This window comes from Benincasa hispida, chromosome 11 (genome assembly GCF_009727055.1).
Source record: "Benincasa hispida cultivar B227 chromosome 11, ASM972705v1, whole genome shotgun sequence".
NCBI lineage: Eukaryota > Viridiplantae > Streptophyta > Magnoliopsida > Cucurbitales > Cucurbitaceae > Benincasa > Benincasa hispida.
Window position 1 is genome coordinate 63,406,152 of NC_052359.1, and position 19,923 is coordinate 63,426,074.

At 33.2% G+C, this 19,923-nt stretch overlaps 2 protein-coding genes across 2 annotated transcripts; both read left to right on the forward strand.

Moving 5' to 3' along the window:
• Nucleotides 1–9,446: 9,446 nt before the first annotated feature.
• On the forward strand, nucleotides 9,447–15,890 carry LOC120090122 (kinesin-like protein KIN-5C). Its single transcript, XM_039047635.1, has 23 exons — nucleotides 9,447–9,686; nucleotides 9,819–9,948; nucleotides 10,156–10,314; nucleotides 10,403–10,752; nucleotides 10,875–11,013; nucleotides 11,099–11,196; nucleotides 11,288–11,444; nucleotides 11,697–11,766; nucleotides 11,883–11,959; nucleotides 12,109–12,162; nucleotides 12,239–12,319; nucleotides 12,395–12,506; nucleotides 12,582–12,668; nucleotides 12,758–12,933; nucleotides 13,050–13,211; nucleotides 13,363–13,470; nucleotides 13,634–13,792; nucleotides 13,864–13,947; nucleotides 14,035–14,240; nucleotides 14,322–14,423; nucleotides 14,506–14,615; nucleotides 14,838–14,989; nucleotides 15,358–15,890. The coding sequence occupies exons 1-23, from the start codon at nucleotides 9,628–9,630 to the stop codon at nucleotides 15,556–15,558; spliced, it is 3,033 nt and encodes a 1,010-aa protein (XP_038903563.1). The 5' UTR covers nucleotides 9,447–9,627; the 3' UTR covers nucleotides 15,559–15,890.
• A 672-nt stretch (nucleotides 15,891–16,562) lies between these two features.
• Nucleotides 16,563–18,854, forward strand: LOC120089985 (pentatricopeptide repeat-containing protein At2g33760-like). Its single transcript, XM_039047440.1, has one exon. The coding sequence runs from the start codon at nucleotides 16,716–16,718 to the stop codon at nucleotides 18,615–18,617; it is 1,902 nt and encodes a 633-aa protein (XP_038903368.1). The 5' UTR covers nucleotides 16,563–16,715; the 3' UTR covers nucleotides 18,618–18,854.
• Nucleotides 18,855–19,923: the final 1,069 nt, after the last annotated feature.

The following is a 19,923-nucleotide window of genomic DNA, read 5'->3' on the forward strand; positions in this document are numbered from 1 at the left end:
CCCCGAAAACTCCATTAATCCATACATCCACAAATGAATTAACAATTAAAATAGAGAGTAGACATGGTGCACCCACCATGAATGTAAATGCATTTCTTTTGCAGCAATGAATTGGAATATCAGAAACCGAAGGCTCTGATACCAATTGAAGGAACTCTTATTCAAGAGTACCTACGAGTGAAAGCGGATCTTTCCAATTCATTGTGACAGAATTTCCACATATACATTCAAACATACTAAAAATGCATTCATAATGCTAAAATATTGACATGTTCAAAAGAACAGTAAATAAGAGATTGAGAGATCATACCAGTTGAAGACTTCTTCTTCACAGCAAATCTCGCTTTTGCTGAGACGGTAAGCTATTGCTCAGCAAAACCCAATCGTCTACCTCGAACAGTCTCCACTCGAATAGAAGGAAATGGAGATGACACCACCACTCAGAGCTCTCAGTATTCTTGAAGTGAGAATCTAAAGGGTAGGCTTTGTTTGGATTTGGTAGAGGAAAGAAGGAAGAGAGATCGTATACAACGATCAAGCAAGTGGAAGATAGGCTCATCTATCGTATAGACAAAATGTTGGATCGTTTAGGTGAAGTATATGATCGTGTAGAAAAAAGGTAAGCGATCGTTTAAATGATCATGTAGAAAAAGGTAAACGATCGTCTAAATGATCGTGTAGAAAAACTAAACGATCGTCTATACGATCGTTTAGTAAATATCGGGCGTTAAACGATCGCTTAGGAAAAGGTAAACGATCGTTTAGTAAATAACGTGCGCGGGTGTAATCGTTAAGCGATCGCTTAACACTATCGTATAGGCATAGATTTTCTAAGCGATGACACACTTCAACACAATGTCCGCGCATACCATGCTTAACACACCATGAGCTATTTATGCGTCTCAAAGTGATCTTTCAATTTACTCATCTGTTATTAAAACAGAAGAGACACCGTCCCATTACCCTTTTAATTGTCCAATTAATAGACAATGAATATGATCACATCATATTCATAACTTATGAATTAATATTATATATTAATCATAGTATTTTTACTCCATTAGATATAAATCATATTTATATCCAATTTCCTCCAAATTAATGTATCTCATACATAAAGTTAATTATATCATATATAATTAACTAGTTCAATTATATCAATAATTATATCAATTGAACTCTCTCTTGTAAATTTTAACATTTCAAACTGACCCAAAAACTGACTCTCAACTTGTATCCAAGCTACCAAGGGGACCTTATAGACCTATGGCTTGAAGCTCCAACGGTACGTGAATAGCTAACTAAACTCTTTAGTCACAATATCCACCATCATTAACTGTCAGACATTTCACTAAAGATCGATAGTTGAACTCTTCTTGCCATAGATATATTTCTATGTCCATTGGATATAACCAGTCATCAGTACGATGACCTTTCACAGATGCTCGTAATTACAGTAAGCCAATTTACCGTTTTGCCCATGTAATTATTTTACTCCTTAAGTACCACTGATCCCTCTAATGAACAATACAACATAGTCCTACTATGTGTGAACACCTCTCAGGCCATGAGAAGATGTGTGGTGCCACATCGTTCAAGCCCCCGGATCAGCCCTTAAGAGAACAATCTATCTACTTACCCCTGTTTCGGAGAATGAGTGAACTTCATCTTGTGAAGCTGAGTTCCCAGCTCCCAAATCAGACGAATCCCCAAAGTGGTAGGTTTGAGTCGGCGCTCTGGCCACTCGTACCCATGCAAATCAAATGACCGCCTTCGATGGCAAAAGTTCCCAACTCACTCAGGATTGAGGTCATGTTACCTATGGTCATCCTAGTGAAGTGAAGTCTCAATCATGAACGGAGTTATATGACTAGACGTTAACACTTCGAGGTCAAGTCTTATATAAACTCTTTGTATAGGAAGCCCACACTCGCACGTCCTCTACACGAATGATCAGGATCAAACCATCCGTGACAAGTCACAACACTTGTAACAATTCCACAAAGCGGGCCGCATCCATAGTATTACCAGGATAAGGTTTCCCTCCTATATTCATATACTACAGACCATTTTGGTTGTCACTTAAGACATGATCCACTTATATGTCACTACATACATGCTTAAGTTACATAAAGACAACTAGGGATATTAAGTTTATTGGTTTGTGGTAAAATAAAAATATCTAAATATGCAAAGTCAATAAATGAAGTAAATATCATATATATTATACATCACAAGCGTTTTTACAAAGTTGTTTACAAACTACAGGACACGAGGCTTTAGGGCACAAACCCCAACACGAACTTCTTTGCATAGAACGCCCCCGCTCCCATGTCTCCACATGAATGATCATGATCATATCATTTATAGCACCTTACAACAATTGTAACATCTACAAGGTAGGCCGTATTCATAGTGTCACCAGGATAAGGTATCTAGTCTTATCCATCTACTACAGACCATTTAGGTTATCATTTAAATATGATCCACTTGTATGTCTTTACATACATGTTAAAGCTATAGATGATAACCTTGGATGATAGTTTATTGGTTTGTGGGCTTAATACTACTAAATGTCAAATAAAACATCTCATATTTTATCAAATAAATAAAATGTCTGTACAACACAATTGCAAACTATAGAACCCAACGAGATTTAGGGCATCAATCCCAGTAGTTGCTGCTTGAGTCCCCTCAATTGAGTTCATCTCCACTTGAATATGAGAATTCAAAGCTAATTGTAGCTTCTTGGTACTTGAGCATGTGATTAGTCCCAGAGGTAACACAAAGGCATCCTAGTTCATATCATCTTCTCCCCCTTTCGAAGGATACGTTCTTGAATCAAGTTCATTATCTGCATCAAAAAGAGTTAAGTCAGAAACATTGAAAGTAAAACTCACACCATATTTACTTTCAAGATCAATCTGGTAGGCATTGTCATTGATTTTTTTCATCACTTGAAAAGGTACATCTCCCTTTGGGTTTAACTTAGAATCTCGTTGATGTGGAAATCTTTCCTTCCAATGGTGGACCCAAACCTAATCTCCCTCTTTATATATCATAGGCTTTTGATGTTGATTAACCCTCTCCGCTACCTTGACATTTTGTTTTTCAATTCTTTCTTTAACCTCGTTATATAGCACTTGAATGGCGGTGACCTTCTCATCAGCTGGAAAATTCACAACCTTGTTTGAAGGTAAAAACAACAAATCAATAGATGATAAACAGTTAAATCTGTACACAATCTTAAAGGGTGTACATTTATTGACACTATGAACAACCCTGTTATATGCAAATTTAATAAATGGTAGAAAATCTTCCCAAGTTTTGGTGTTTCTATCTATTATAGCTCTAAGCATAGTCACCATTGTCCTATTGACTACTTCAGTTTGTCCATCAGTCTGAGGATGACATGTAATGGAGTAAACTAACTTAGTACCAAGTTTTCCCCAAGGTACTTTCCAACAATGACTTTAAAATTTCACATCTCCATCACTAACAATGCTTCTAGGAATGCCATGCAATTTAACCACATTCTTAAAGAATAAGTCAGTCACATGTTTAACATCATTAGTTTTATTCAATATTGCATGTTGTGAAATTTGAACACAGATTCTCATGTAGTAAGCAAAATGGTTGATCATTAGACCACAACACATGCATGCATGTGTGTGTGTGTATATATATAATGAACAGTTATTAAAAAGTAGTAAAATATATCAAAATTAGCTTGATTAAGTCGTATTGAGATGACTTTCATGCCTAAAAATTGAAGGTTTAATCTCTTATCCCGTCGTTATTATACCAAAAAAGAAAATTAGTAAAATATTGAAAGTAAAAAAAGAAAAATACACATTTTATGGTTCAAACTCAATAATAAAAAGTCGAGAATAGACATCTTAACTACGAAAGCAAGAACACTTTTGGTTTTAAAAAATAGAAGTATATTTCAAAAATGCTTTTTTATTCTATTTTTAAAATTTCTTAACGCTTTTAAAAATGTTTTTTAAAATTGAAAAAATGGAAAACTCAATTAGATATCAAATAGACTCGTTTTATAAAAGTTAAAAATTAACAATAAAAAGCTGTGAAGTTATCAAATTAAAATAACTATGTCATAATTTAAAGAGCTGGATTAGGAATAGTTATTGTTTTTTTTTAAAAAAAAAAAAAAAAAAAAAAAACATATGGAGGAGAATGGACCATTTTGATGATGGTAGCTAACATGACCTAATACAAATCATACTTACCGAGTCCAATAAATGAATTTGATAATGCTAGCATGATTCCATGTGATATCTACTATTTTCATTGAAGTTAGAAGCTCAAAATTTCACAATTTAAATTTATTTTGTAAAAAAAAACTATTTTTAATTAAAATGTTGTGTGCATACATTAAATTTTTGTTGACATCTCGATAATTATACATTTCCATGAACTTGACGTTGACACGATGGATGAATTGACATTTCTGGTAATATCATAGAAAATTTACCAAACAAAATGAAATAAGTAACAAACTGGCACTAATGTAAATTTCATATAAATAATAAACATGTCAATTAACTTGTTTAAAAATTTTGAGATATTTATTCACTAATTTAAATATATTTTAAAATTTTGTTTTTATAATAATTCTAGAAATATCCGCCAGCATCGACATTTTCGTAAAATAAAGACATTTGATATTTGCATAGAGATCAACATTTTAAACCTTTGTTGTGTGAGAGAAAAAAAAAAAAAAAGAAGAAATTATTGATAGAAAAAAAAGGCAAAATCATACTAGGGGTGTTCATGGGTTGGGTTGGGTTGAAAGACTTTTTAGACTCAACCCAATTGTTCGGATTGTAAATTTCTTCAACCCAAATAACCCTTATTAAAAAATGAACCCAATCCAATCCAGCCATGAAATATTTGGGTCGGGCTGGTTCGGGTTAATCGGGTCATTTGTTTAAAATTTTGTTCTAAAAAGAAGCATAACGTAAATATATAAAAATTTTATTTAATTATTTTCATATATTGAATAAGATTAACAACTCAATTTCAATTTATATAGTGAAGATTTTCTTTCTAGGGTGCAAAGAAACTACTTTTAAGAGTTGTTGAAAAATAATCTACTAAAAAAATATTGGAATTAAATAAAATTAAAATCAATATATGTATAAATAATTGTGTTATAGGTAATAAAAAAATATTTTAAAGTTAATAATAAATTCGGGTTGGTTTGGGTTATACTAGGTGAATCCATGAACCAACCCAACCCATAAAATTTTTATTTATTTGAACTCAACCCAACCCAAACCGCATGGGTTGGGTTGGGTTGATTGGTTTTTTCGGATCATTCGGATTTTTTGAATACCCCTAAATCCAACCATGAAAGGCTAGATCTAGTCACAAAATCAAGTGAGTAAATACATGTTAAACATTCAATTACAAAATGTGTTCACAGCCTAGAGGTTTGTGATTTGAATCTCTTCGTCTCTATTGCATCGAAAAAAGTCAAATATCAATTTATACCTCAAAACTTTAGGAGTTGTATCGATTTAAATCATGAACTAATGATTATGTCAATTTAAACCATTAACTTTTTTTTTAATGTATCAATTTGCACCTTCAATTACATGTCGTTTGGGGAATCTCAAGTGAAACTTATAATCGTATCAATTAAACCCTTACACTTTCATAAATGAATCAAATTTATACTCTTGAACAAATTTTCCTTTAAAAATCATCCATGCATTTGCTATATATTGTCCATTTTGTTTAACTAACATTTGAAGGAGTTTATATATGTTCGAGAATTAATGCATGAATGATTTTCAAATGTGATTATAATGAAGAATCTAAATTGATTGGCTTATATAATTTAGGAGTTTAATTGACTCAAATTATAAGTTTCTATTGATATTGATTCACTAACAAAAGTTCAAGTCTATATTGATATAATTATTAATTCAAGATTTTAATTGATATAACCCAAATTTTAGATGTATAAACTCATATTTGTTTAACAAAAAAAAAAAGCCTATAAATGAATAACGGGTCTAAATATGTTGAATGTTTAAGATAACTTAGGGTCCGTTTGATATATCATCCATATTCTGTTTTATGTTTTTAGATTCATGAATTCAACAAATACGTATTTGACAAACAATTCAGACTTTGTTTCTAAAAACTGTTTTCGAATTCTATGATTCAAATAATGCAAATTCTGATAACAACTTTTTTTATATTTTCATTGTATCCAGATTTTGAAATTTTGAATTTTAAATTACGGAATTATATTAAATAAATATAAAAATACTTAGAAACTCAGTATGCCATGTTATAAACTAAATTCATTTTTTGAAAAATAAAATATGTATTATGTAATGTATTTTAAATTATATAATGTTACAAAACAATAATTATAAAAGGATTAATATAAAAACAAATTCATAAATAAATTAATAATGGTTTATTGTTAACTAATATTTGGTGGGTAATTACACAATAAGTTTATGATTTATAAATATAATACCAATCACATTTGAAACAGTTATTTAAATTGAATTTTAGTTTTTGTATCTACTACCAAATACATATATAAAAACATGAAATACAACTATATTTTTATTAAATTTCTTATTTTTGCTTCCAGATTTCCCATCAAATAAGTCCACTATCTCTAATATTATCAAAGATTTAGCCCCCACTTTTGCATTTATTGAACCCAACAAATCACTACCCACGAGAATAATCTCGTCCAATCATAACAATTCTCATATTTATCCATAACATATATATCTTTTACATTTGATTATTTGGAAGGACATATAATGCCGAGACATCTCTATTTATTTTAACATGTATTTTTTTAATACAACAATGATAAGAAATGGAAGATTAATTAAAGATTCGATGGATATCACCACGAGCCAAACTCAATTGACATAATAATTGTACTATCAATATTAAAATTGAAGGTTTGATTCCCTTCACCCCACATATTATTAAAAAAAGAAAAAAACTAAAGAAAACAAAACTTCTACTTCGAATGAGAGAACACATGACACTTATCATTGAATTAACCTCATTTTGACATTTATTTTAAACATACAACATTTAAATACGAATGTAATGTCGTATGTTTGAATTTCACATGATTCACATTTAAAAAACAATAAGAAAGAAAGAAACATCAAAAGTTAAAATTAACTTGATAAATCTAAATATAAATTAAAGAGTGCGTTAATTGGGTAAAGTTACTTATTTGTTTATTTTTATTTTTTAGTTTGTTTAAGACGTTTCTCTAAAATACACTTATTTCATGAGAATGTTTTTTCAAATGTTATTTTGAGTAGTTACCATAAAGGTATTTCGTGTTGAGTTGAATTGAGATGTGGTACCTTTTAGACCTAATTTAATTGTTTGAATTGTAAATTTTTTCACTTGGGACAATTTTTATAAAACAAACTCAACTCAATCCCAACTATAAAATATTATTATTTTTTAAAAATCTATTTATTTACTTTCAAACATAGAGTTATTATTAGTTACCTAATTTTAATTTATATAATAAAAAATTAGATTCCAAAGACATAAAATATTTTAAAATTGTTCAAGAACAAATAATCTAAAAGAATTCTAAATATATGCATAAATAAGTAAATGAAATACTTTTAGTATTTAGGTGAGTTACTTTCAACCAAAATTAATTTTAGATGAACACATGAACTACAATCTATATCAAACAAGTTTATAACATGACCTAAATTATATGGATTGAGTTTGAGATAGGTTGATCGGTTTTTTTTGTGTCAGTGGATTTTTTTAGCACCTATAATTGCCAAATAATCAAACTTTTTTTTTTTTTTTAAATGTCTTTTTTTCCTTTCCCAAAGACAAACACTTGAAAAGTTAAAACAAACACATCCTAAGTCCCTACATTTAAAGTTAATTTATTTAGTCCATGAACTTTTAAAATTTAAAATTTAGGTCCTGACCATTTGACTTTTTGTTTTGTTTGTGTGTTTTTTTTTTTGAAAATTAAGCCTATTTCATTCACATTTTTTTTTTTTATAATAATTTGCATATTTCTAAAGTATAATTGTTGAATTCTTAGTCAAATTCTAAAAACACAAATAACTTTTTAAAAGCTATTTTTTTTAGTTCTCAAAATTTGGCTTATGTTTTAAACCATTATGAAAAGTAGATAACAATTTTTTTTGACGTGGAAGTAGTGTCCATAGGCTTGATTTTAAAAAAACAATAACTAAAAATAAAATGGTTATTAAACGAAATCTTAGTATTTGAATTTTGATTTTTTTAATTCACAAATTTATTAAATGCAAAAATCAAAATTAAAGGCTTGACATACAAAATTTAAATTTATATATAATTGGTCAATAAATATTAAAAAAAATAAAATATGCCCAAATTGATAGTTGATTAGTTTATTGGATACAAAATTAAAAAAATTGAATGACCAATTAAAATATTGAGTAATTATTTTGAATGAAACTGCTGGAGTTACTTTTAAATATAACAAAATATCACTGTTTATTAGTGATACATAGTGATAAATATTGATAGACATTAGTAACATTTTACTATATTGGTAAATAAATTGATTCATTTTATTATATTTGAAAACAACCTTAAAATATATTTTTAAAAAAATTAGAGGTAAAAATAGATACAAAGTTCACGGAGTAGAGTTGTAATTTAACCAAAATATTAATTAGATTATTCTGGCCGAATTAGGGGTAAAAACGGTTCGGTTTGGTGGTCAAATCGAACCGAACTGAATTTTTTAATATGTGAAATCGAATCGAACTGATTAATTGGTTTAAACCGAACCGGATTGCATTTGGTTTTGATATTTTTTAAAAATTTATGTTATATTTTTTTAATTAAAAAACATTCGGTTTGGTCCGATTTTAAATTCGATTTTATTATTTAAATTAAAAGTGGTTCGATTTTAAATATGATTTACTATTTTTTAAAATATATATATATTAGTTAAAAACGGTTCGGTTTGGTTTCAAATTCGATTTTCGAAATTAAAATTGAACCGAACTAAATTAATTCGGTTTCAAAATTTCTTCAAACTGGAACGAACCACATTTTTTGGTTTTATTGAATTTTCGATTTGATTTGGTTCGATTTTTAGAAATGGTTCAATCTAGGCCGAATAGCCCATCAAACTTCACGGACTAAAGCCGGCTGAATTGAGCCAAGCCCATCATCTCAGTTATTGGGCTATGTTTCAGAACATGGGCTTCCGAACCTCAAGGCCCAGTCCTGAATTCGTCATTTCTACAAAAGTTCGGGGGCAAAACAGGCATTAAACTCGAATAATACAGAGTAGATCGAACGTGATCTGGACCGTCGGATCAACATTCCGCAACGTTTATCCGTCGATCTATTAGACGGTAGACACATAGCAAGCGGCTCTCCAAAATTCAAATTCATCTTCTCAATCCCGCCTGTTCTTATTTCGGAGCGTCACAGAGAGAGAGAGAGCGAAAAGACGCCATTAGGGAGAGACAACTGAGGTGGAATCAGAACAGATCTGGTTTTTAAAGTGAAGAAACTCCTCTGGATTTGTTCGCTTTTTGCTTGATTATCTCTTCCGATTGAACGATGTCCGGCCGTCACGAGAAGGAGAAGGGTGTCAATGTTCAAGTCCTTCTTCGTTGCAGGTATCAGAAATGATTCTGGCTTCGATTCCTTTTTTTTTCCCGATGTTTCTTGTCTTCTCTGATGATTTAGTTGAATAGCTTTTGAGAATATCATATTGATCTTGTTGGCTCCCCATTTCTTGTTTGTTGCAGGCCTTTTAGTGAGGAAGAGTTGCGAAGTAATGCACCGCAAGTTGTTACTTGTAACGATTATTCTAGGGAGGTGACTGTGTCTCAGAATATTGCTGGAAAACATTTTGACAGAGTTTTCACTTTCGATAAGGTACTCATTTCGAAACTGTTGATATTTTGCTTTGATTGTTTTTAACCTTCAATCCACCAAGAGAGAAAATTTTGTAGTTGAATGTATCGTTTTTCAAATCTTTTTTCAAATCTTGTGTTCAGTGCTGTTTATTCATTTATTTGATTTAGCACTTAGGTGGTACGAATCTTAAATCAATTAATGGTTCTTGTTTATTGGTTGCTTCAGGTTTTCGGGCCTTCAGCAAAGCAGAAAGACCTTTACGACCAAGCAGTAGTTCCCATAGTTAATGAAGTTTTGGAAGGTTTTAATTGTACAATTTTTGCTTATGGACAAACTGGTACAGGGAAAACGTACACAATGGAAGGGGAATGCAAACGATCAAAGGTATTTTGTTCAGTCATCTGATATTAGTGGTTTTTTATGCTCATTTTTTGTTGATTTGATTTGTTAATTTGACTTCGTAATCTACCAGAGTGGTCCAAATGGAGAGTTGCCTCCAGAAGCAGGAGTTATACCCAGAACCGTTCAGCAGATTTTTGACACTCTAGAGGGTCAGAATGCTGAGTACAGCGTGAAGGTGACTTTCTTGGAGCTTTACAATGAGGAGATTACGGATTTACTTGCTCCAGAGGAGATTACGAAAGTTGCTTTGGAAGATAAGCAGAAAAAGCAATTGCCCTTAATGGAGGACGGCAAAGGAGGTGTTCTTGTGAGAGGTCTCGAGGAGGAAATTGTTACTAGTGCCAGTGAGATTTTTAGCTTACTCGAAAGAGGATCAGCGAAACGTCGCACTGCAGAGACATTGTTAAATAAACAATCAAGGTATTATCATTGGATGCATATGGGCTTTTAAGTTTTCTATTGTCTTGACATCGCCTTTGTTTTTGTCGGTTTCCATAGATATGTTAACAGTTTTAAAATGATAATGTTCTTCTGTGTTTCAGTCGGTCACATTCTCTCTTTTCCATAACAATACACATCAAGGAAGCAACACCAGAAGGTGAAGAACTGATCAAATGTGGGAAGCTAAATTTGGTTGATCTGGCTGGATCAGAAAACATATCTCGTTCTGGTGCCCGAGAGGTAGCGGAAGTTTCAATCATTTTCTTTGTTGTAGAACTTAAAATGGCATCCACTGTGCTCCTTATTCTTAGTTATGATAATACAGGGTCGTGCACGAGAAGCTGGGGAGATCAATAAAAGTTTGTTGACACTGGGGCGAGTGATCAACGCCCTAGTGGAACATCTTGGGCACATCCCGTATAGGTTAGCTGCTTAATATTGGTGTTTTGTTATATTCTTATGATTTCTAGTCTAATTCCACATTATAATAATTGCCTACTTGAATGAATTTCAGGGATAGCAAGCTTACACGGTTACTCCGTGATTCGCTTGGGGGAAGGACCAAAACATGCATCATTGCCACAGTTTCTCCTGCTGTTCACTGTCTTGAGGAAACCCTGAGTACGCTAGATTATGCACACAGGGCCAAAAATATTAAGAATAAGCCAGAGGTTCGTTCTTCATTTCACTAAATCATTCATGGAGTACTTTGTGGTCTTTTGATTTTGTCTTTGTTTTCATCACAAGTTAAGTGTGCGAACTGTGAAGGATCGTTAAATGCTTATCCAGGAAAATTCTTGTTCTGAATTTTGTTGAAAATTGTTAGCTTTGAACATTGGGCATTACTTGGATTTGAAGAGTTTAGGTTGATTCGTTTTGTGCAATTTTTAAACTTATGCTTCTTTTTCCTGTCATTGTATTAGGTCAATCAAAAAATGATGAAATCTACCCTGATCAAGGATCTCTATGGTGAAATTGACCGTTTGAAGGCAGGTGAGATGGTTTGGATTTGTTTCTTAATGTATTTTAATTATTATCAAGGAGTTGGATTTTATATTACCCAATAACTGGTAACGGAGTGAGTGAAACACTGTCAATCTTCACCCCAGAGGTTTATGCCGCTCGTGAAAAGAATGGTGTCTATATCCCAAAGGAACGATACCAACAAGAGGAGTGTGAAAGAAAGGTTGGTCATGTCTTTACTTCTTTTAACATTTTTAATCATCTTTTGGTGTTTCTGAACGCTCTTCTTCAGCATTTTTGGGATCTTATATTTTTCGTTTATCATGAGAATCTTCAGAAGTCTTCTTAACCATTATATTTTCTTTCTCCTAGGCAATGGCAGATCAAATTGAGCAAATGGGAATAACAATTGAGACTTATCAGAAGGTGACCCATTTTACCTGAGATTAATATTCTCATTATCGTTTTTGCCTTTGTTTCTAATGGCCAATGTTTCGAACAGCAACTGGAGGAATTACAGGATAAATATAATATTCAAGCAGTACAGTGCTCTGATTTGAGCAAGAAACTTGATTCTACAGAGGTGAGCTTTACCTATTAGCTGTGAAATTTGATGTTAGCTCTTCAAGGATCTAAATTAGTCACTTGAACAATACAGAAAACTCTCTGTCAAACTCAAAAGTTGCTATCAAGCACCGAGGAAGAGTTGAAGAAATGTCATTATTTCCTGAAGGAAAAGGATTTCGTTATTTCTGAACAAAGAAAAGCAGGTGCGTATTAATTTCTTCTTCGTCCATTTTGATTCTTATTCCAGCATGAAGCTTCAATTTGAACATTCTAAACAGAGAACGCTCTGGCTCATCAAGCATGCGTTCTACGGTCGGATCTGGAGAAAGCTCTTCAGGATAATGCTTCATTATTTATGAAAATCGGTAAGTTTGAGATACCGTCTACAAATTGTGATATCTTTACTACTTATCTGAAATTGGCTAATTTATTTTACCAATATTATAAAATATAGGTAGAGAAGATAAACTGAATACGGAGAATCGAGCAGTGGTTGATAATTATCAGATAGAGCTTACGCAACAAATTGGCTCTGTTTGCAATATTATCTCAACGTCCTTGTCTAGACAGAATGAACATCTTCAATGTGTTGAAAAGATATGCCATTCCTTTTTAGACAAACATGAAAAGGTATTACAAGGAAGTGTCTGCCCTGTAAAATATGTTTTACAAATGGTAATCGACGTTTTTCTTTTTGTGTTGAACTTGTTATCTTGACATTTCTTATTGTGTTTTGTTGTCTTTAGGCAATCATGGACATGAAGAAAAAATTATCATCATCGAGAACATTATATATCTCTCATATTGAAGCATTGCAAAATGTTGTTCGTTTGCACAAAGCCAGCTCAAATGCCACTTTGGAAGACATTTCCTCTTTGGCATCTTCTAGTGCAAACTCCATTGAAGAAGTACGTATAAAGAAAACTATTATTTATTCATTTTTATTCAGTTAGTCTCTTACGTGATCGGTATATTGTAATGTAGTTTATAGTTATTCTTTTTATATCAAAAGTTACAGTGAAGTAACTTGCACTGAAGTTAATATCTCTTGCAATTCAGTTTCTGACAACAGAGGCTCGTGAAGCATCTACGATACTCGACAATCTTCAAAGTACTCTTTCAACTCAATCAAAAGAAATGGCTCTGTTTGCAAGGGAATTGCGACAGGTTCTTCCTTCTCTTAATTGCTGGCTGACTATTTATTATTTTATTAGCTGTTGTGGAATTTTTTACATAGTTTTAATCATATTTATTTAGTGTCACAGTTTATTTAATATAATTTTTTTTTTTTTTTTTTTTTTTTTTTTTTTGTGAATTTCAAATCCAACAGAGATTTCATGTTACTATTGATCAAACCAAGGGTATTTCGGAATATATTGAAGAATTCCTCTCTAAGCTGGCTGATGAATCAAAGAGATTGGGAAATCATGCAGCAGAGGCAGAAGAGATCCAGATGAAAAGCATTGCAGAATTTCAAAAAGTCTATGAGGTGAGGCATACATTTGATGACCTCAACAGGTCTTGGTTGAAATTTATCTAATGTTTTGTTTTTCCTTACAGGAGCAATCAAGATCTGATACGGAGAAACTCATAGCAGATATGACCAATTTGGTATCTTGTCACATCCGTCGCCAAAAGGAACTGGTAAGTTAGTTATATGCAGGAGGCCTACTTATATTGTAATATTTTCCAGTTGGGATATAGATTTTGACCCAATGGTTTATGCAACAGGTAGACGCAAGGCTCATTGGTCTTCAAGAGACTGCCAGTGCAAACAAGACGTTTTTGGATGGATATATTACCTCCATGGATGGTATGGCTACAGATGCAAAGCGCAAATGGCAGGTGTTTGCAACGCAAACTGAAAGTGAGACGAGAGATAGTGCTGACTTCTCTGCTGCTAAACATTGTCGAATGGAGGCGCTTCTGCAGCAATGGCAAGTTTTTAGTCTTTGATATGACTTTGGATTATTCTTGGCCTGTTCTAATTTGATGTTCTCCACTTTATTCTCCTGTAGTGTGTGTACTACTGAATCAGCTCTCAAGCAGTGGAACAGAACACAAGAGTCTTTGAATGAGATGGGTAGTAAGCATGTTTCAGATGTGGTGTCAGCTGTGAGGTTAGACAACAACTATAGTTCTCATGCTTTTAAAGATTTTGACTTCTATCTGTGAGATAATGCTTCATTTCATTTCGAACAGAGGTGCTTGTGATAGTAATGAGCAGCACGATACCGAGTTTACTTCTGAGCGTTCTGCAGCTGAACAGGATATGATGACTAATATCGAAGATACTCTTCGACACGTTGATAGTGAGTCAATTATCTACCGAAGTCATTTTATATGAAATTGTGATACTCATTTGAGTTGATGTATTACAATATTGAAGCCTAAATTTGATATTATCGTCTTCCCTACTGATAATAATCCAACTGTATAAATCCTATAATTGATTTAATTTGACTGATTCTTTAAGTTCAATGCTATATTTCTTGTAATAATAAATAATGTCATGTTTGTTGATGTTATTGCAGACATTTCTAAACAAGAACGTGGTTCTATCTCTGGTATATTAGACGCTGTCAAAACTCATACAGAAACAATAGAAGCTTTCCGGAACGATCACTCTTGCCAAGTTTCTGCCATTGAAGACAAGGCGAAAGAAACATTTCGGCAGCAATATACCGTAAGTTACTACACATTGAAATGTATATGGTTGATTCAGTGAGAAGTTGAATGAACATGCTGCAGCCAGTCTCTCTTTTTCTGTTCTCATCGACAAAAATTTAGGACATGTTTGGATTGACTTCTTAAGTATTTCAAAAAGTATTTCTAACTAAAAGTATTTTTAAGCACTTGAAAAGTGAATCCATACAAGTCTTTATGATCTTTCCTCTAACCTTCCACTGTAGATGAGCTGTAGACATTGTTGTCATGAAAGAATGCGTATTTTTCTTGCTTATTATAACTAGATTTTGATTGAGGGAGTAGCGAAGTTCTCCTTTGAATCTGTGCTCTTAACTCTAATACAATTACCCTCTTGAATATTTTTAGGACTATGAGCCAACTGGCAGCACCCCAACCAGATGTGAACCTGACGTCCCGAGCAAGAGTACGATTGAATCGCTGCGTGCCATGCCAATGGAAGCCCTTGTCGAGGAATTCCGGGAAAACAATTCATGTGAATTATTGAGTAATGGCAAGGAATTGAAACCATCACTTATACCGCGAGCACCGCTTTTGGAGCGAAACTGATTGGCAATGTGGTTTAACAGAAGAATCAAAATCTGGTGGGAAGTTGAGTATTTGTATCTGTGTATTGTAAACTGTTATTGTTGTTACTAGTAGAAAGTTTAATGTTGCAGAAAGAAAGGTGGGGAGGAGAAAGATATACAGCAAAAATGTTTGGTTGGGAAGGGGGAAGAGAGGGTTAAGAATGAATAAATCTCTTCTTGAGATTTACTAAGGTAATTGGGTTTTGTCATTGGAATGAATGTATATTAAGCAGAAATATCCACCATTTAAATCTTTATTTTCAGAAATACAAGATTGTTGTTTAGTGAAGGGAAGATTCTTGATTAAAAAGAAAATAGTGTTGCCTTTTTTTTTTTTTGCCTACTGTTGTGTGCCTATATCCTTATTTTTGTTGTGTATTGAAGTGATGAGTTAAGAAAGGAATTATGGATTTAACTAGTCATCTGAGTTGTGTTTTTGTCTAATTTAAGTGGGTGTTTGGCCCCTAAGTTGGGTTGGATAAAAAAACCTATTTGTTTAGTTCACCAATTATTAAAGAGGTATATTACCTCGTTCACTAACTTACATTTTTCATCTCGTTATTTGTATCAATTTTTTCAATTACTTCCTTATAATAATTACTAACTCAACTCAATTTTGTACGTCAAACGTCCTCTAAATGATTTTGTCCTAGCTCACATATTTCACAATAGTATGGTATAATTTATTTTAGGTTTAATCCTCATTATAAATTGTTTTGTACTAATGAAGATATTGTTTTTACTAGTATTCATGCTCTTTTCATTGTTGTTTATGTGAGATTTGATTGCATTTTTAACAAATTTCCCCCTCAGGCCTCAAACCAAATTCTTGTTGGTAATTTTTTTTGTCCAATTCTTTTTCAAGTCAACTCCTCTTTATTAGAACAGACTACTTGTTCAATAGAAAAATTTTCCACCAAAATTTATAGAAGCATTATAGTAATGTATATTTTCAAATTCAATCTTCACCCATGTAATGTGCCCCTATATGAGATATGAGGTTGAACTAAGATAAAAGAATTATTTAAAAAAAAACCTAAAAGAAAAGAAAAAATGGTATATTTTGTGCCCGAGACAGCGATGTGTTTTTGAAATTAGTTAGCCGCTACAAATTTTGCAATTAACGCCATAATTCACATGCTCAAATCCAAATGCTCCAACATTTTCATCAACCATGGAAAGCTTCGATTTTCCTCGGCTTCTGCAACAACAACAGCGAGAGAAACTTTTCTTTCCTCGGAATCTGACGCGAATTGCAATTCCAATGAACCAAACTCGTCTACTCAAGAATCTGAATCTTCTTACGTTCTCCATTTTGACCCCAAACGCTTTATAACTTTATTTTTGAGTTGCAGAAATCTCTTCCAGGTTAGGCAAGTTCATGCCCAGATTGCTTCCAACGGCGCATTCAGAAACCTCGCCGTTGCCAATAAACTTCTTTTTATGTATGCCCAACATGGAGCCTTGGAGGATGCTCATGTACTGTTCGATGAAATGACTGAGAGAGATCCTTATAGCTGGAGTGTAATAGTTGGTGGGTATGCTAAAGTTGGGGATTTTTCTTCTTGTTTTTGGATGTTTAGGGAGCTGCTTCGTTATGGGATGCCGTTAGATAACTATACCGCGCCGATTGTTATAAGGGCTTGCAGGAATTCGAAGGGCCTGCAATTTGGTAGGCTTATTCACTGTGTCACTTTGAAATGTGGGTTGGATTATGATCACTTTGTTTGTGCGTCCCTTGTTGATATGTATGCTAGATGTAAAGTGATAGAGGATGCCCGCCAAGTGTTTGATAAAATGCAGAAGAGAGACCTTGTGACATGGACAGTGATGATTGGTGCCTTGGCTGAATGCAAAAGTGCTGTTGAGTCATTGGCTTTGTTTGATAGGATGAGGGATGAAGGTATTGTACCTGATAAGGTGGCGTTGGTAACTGTTGTTTATGCTTGTGCAAAGTTGGGGGCCATGAACAAGGCCAGGGCAATCCATAACTATATTAATGGAACCAGATTTTCTTTGGATGTAATTTTAGGAACAGCAATGATCGATATGTATGCGAAATGTGGGAGTGTTGATTCCGCAAGGGAGATTTTTGATCAGATGCAAGTGAGGAATGTGATTACATGGAGTGCCATGATTGCAGCCTATGGATATCATGGACAAGGTGAGAAAGCGCTCGAGTTACTCCCCATGATGTTAAGCAGCGGAATATTGCCAAATAGGATCACCTTTGTCTCGTTGTTGTATGCTTGTAGTCATGCCGGTCTTATTGAAGAGGGCCAGAGATTTTTTTTCTCAATGTGGAACGATTATGGTGTAAGACCGGATGTTAAACACTATACGTGCATGGTTGATCTCTTGGGTCGAGCAGGGAGGTTGGATGAGGCCTTGGGATTGATAGAAAGCATGGCAGTGGAGAAAGATGAGGGACTATGGGGAGCATTGCTGGGGGCATGTCGGATTCACCAGCATTTAGATTTGGCCGAAAGAGTAGCTAGATCTCTTCTCGAGCTGGAGCCACAGAACCCAGGGCATTATGTATTGCTTTCAAACATATATGCAAATGCTGGTAAGTGGGAGAATATGGCAAAAACAAGAGATCTGATGACCAAGGGTGGACTAAAGAAGATTCCTGGATGGACATGGATTGAGGTGGATGAAAAACTCTATCAATTCAGTGTTGGAGATAAAACACATCCCAGGTCAAGTGAGATCTACAAGTTGCTGAAACGATTAGGCGAGAAGATTGAGTTGGCTGGCTACGTCCCAGACACAAAATGTGTGCTGCATGATGTTGATGAGGAAGTAAAGCAAGGACTTCTTTATGCACACAGTGAAAAGTTGGCAATCACATTTGGTTTATTAGCCATACCTCAAAACTATCCTATAAGGATTACAAAGAATCTTAGAGTTTGTGGTGACTGCCATACATTTTGCAAGTTTGTATCATCTGTTGAACAGAGAACGATCATACTACGCGACGCCAACCGTTTTCACCACTTCAAGGAAGGGGTTTGTTCATGCAGAGACTATTGGTAATTTGTTGCTTCTACCTTGTCGAAGGTCAGTTTATTCTCTTGTTGTTTAGAACACAATTAATTGTTTGATTGAAAGCTCTCCCTTGAACATATACGAATGGTCAGTGGGGTTTTGTTATAAGATTGGTAGAAAGAAAATGATTATAAATCTAGTCCCCATCTAACTAATAGTTGTTTCCTCGAGATAATTTGTTCCATGTTAAGGAATACGAGATGGATCACTAACCTATAAATGTAGCACTCGAACAAAATTAACCAAGATTTTCGTTCTTTCCATGAAAAGTTATCTTTTAACTACCCCTAAGTACCTAACCTTTTTGCTGGATAGTTTTCTTAGAAGTGCTTCATTGTTCATACACATGAGATAGGATACCTCTGGAGATGACTAAAAACTTCTACAGTTGGTTCTTGAATCCAGGGGCGGATTTAGTATGGCCAAGGGCTCTCCTCAACTTCATGCTCCTTATATAATATATATAAAACTGATATAATATCAAAATCATCAGTTAGTCCAATATTAAATATGCTACCAACCTCTCTATATATCCTGGGTCAAGCTCCACTCATAATATTTATTTTTCAAAATTTCTGAATGTGCCATTGCTTGAATCCCAATCCTATATTCTGTGAATGAAATTTTCTCAATCAGTTTTAGGGGTGGGGTTGAGAGTGTTTTTTGGACCAACTCGAAAATTTGGGTTGACAACTCAAAAAATCCGAACAAAATCTCCAACTCAACCCAACCCAATTCGAATTAGGTTGGGTTATAACTTATTTTTTCCTATTAATTTAAAATATGTAAAATTATCTACTAACACATGGATAATAACTAAAATCTCATATAATTCAAATGCTAAAAACCGAATATCTATGATATTTTTTACAAACTTTAAACAAATACAAACATCATATCAATTTTAAAAGAAAAGTATCATAAATTCATTAACCCAAAGTAGTCAAATTTTAAATAAAGATTTATTTATTTATGTAATTTGTGTTGGGTTGGGTCAACTTGAATTTTAAAAAATAGAAAAAGTTCAATCCAACCCATCTTGGATCGAGGGGTGAATAGGGTTTATTTCAACTAATGAAAACTTTTTATTAAATGGGCCTAAATACACAAATTGATACATTTTTTTTTCTAACAAGTAATTAAACAATAAATTCATGCAAATAAATTAAACTTAAAATAATCAAGAAGTTAATAATACTACTTTAAAGCATCAATTTGATTCTAACGACAAGATTAGTGTTGAATGTATAAAATTAAGAATTACCAATCAAAATAAAACCAAAATGAGCAATTA

What these genes read in the sequence shown, in the direction of transcription:
- LOC120090122 (XM_039047635.1), top strand. Translation starts at nt 9,628, where the DNA reads ATGTCCGGCCGTCACGAGAAGGAGAAGGGTGTCAATGTTCAAGTCCTT. An exon ending in CTTGGGCACATCCCGTATAG is followed by an intron (nt 11,197 to 11,287) that starts GTTAGCTGCTTA and finishes AATGAATTTCAG; the next exon opens with GGATAGCAAGCTTACACGGT. An exon ending in TACTCTTCGACACGTTGATA is followed by an intron (nt 14,616 to 14,837) that starts GTGAGTCAATTA and finishes ATGTTATTGCAG; the next exon opens with ACATTTCTAAACAAGAACGT.
- LOC120089985 (XM_039047440.1), top strand. Translation starts at nt 16,716, where the DNA reads ATGCTCAAATCCAAATGCTCCAACATTTTCATCAACCATGGAAAGCTT.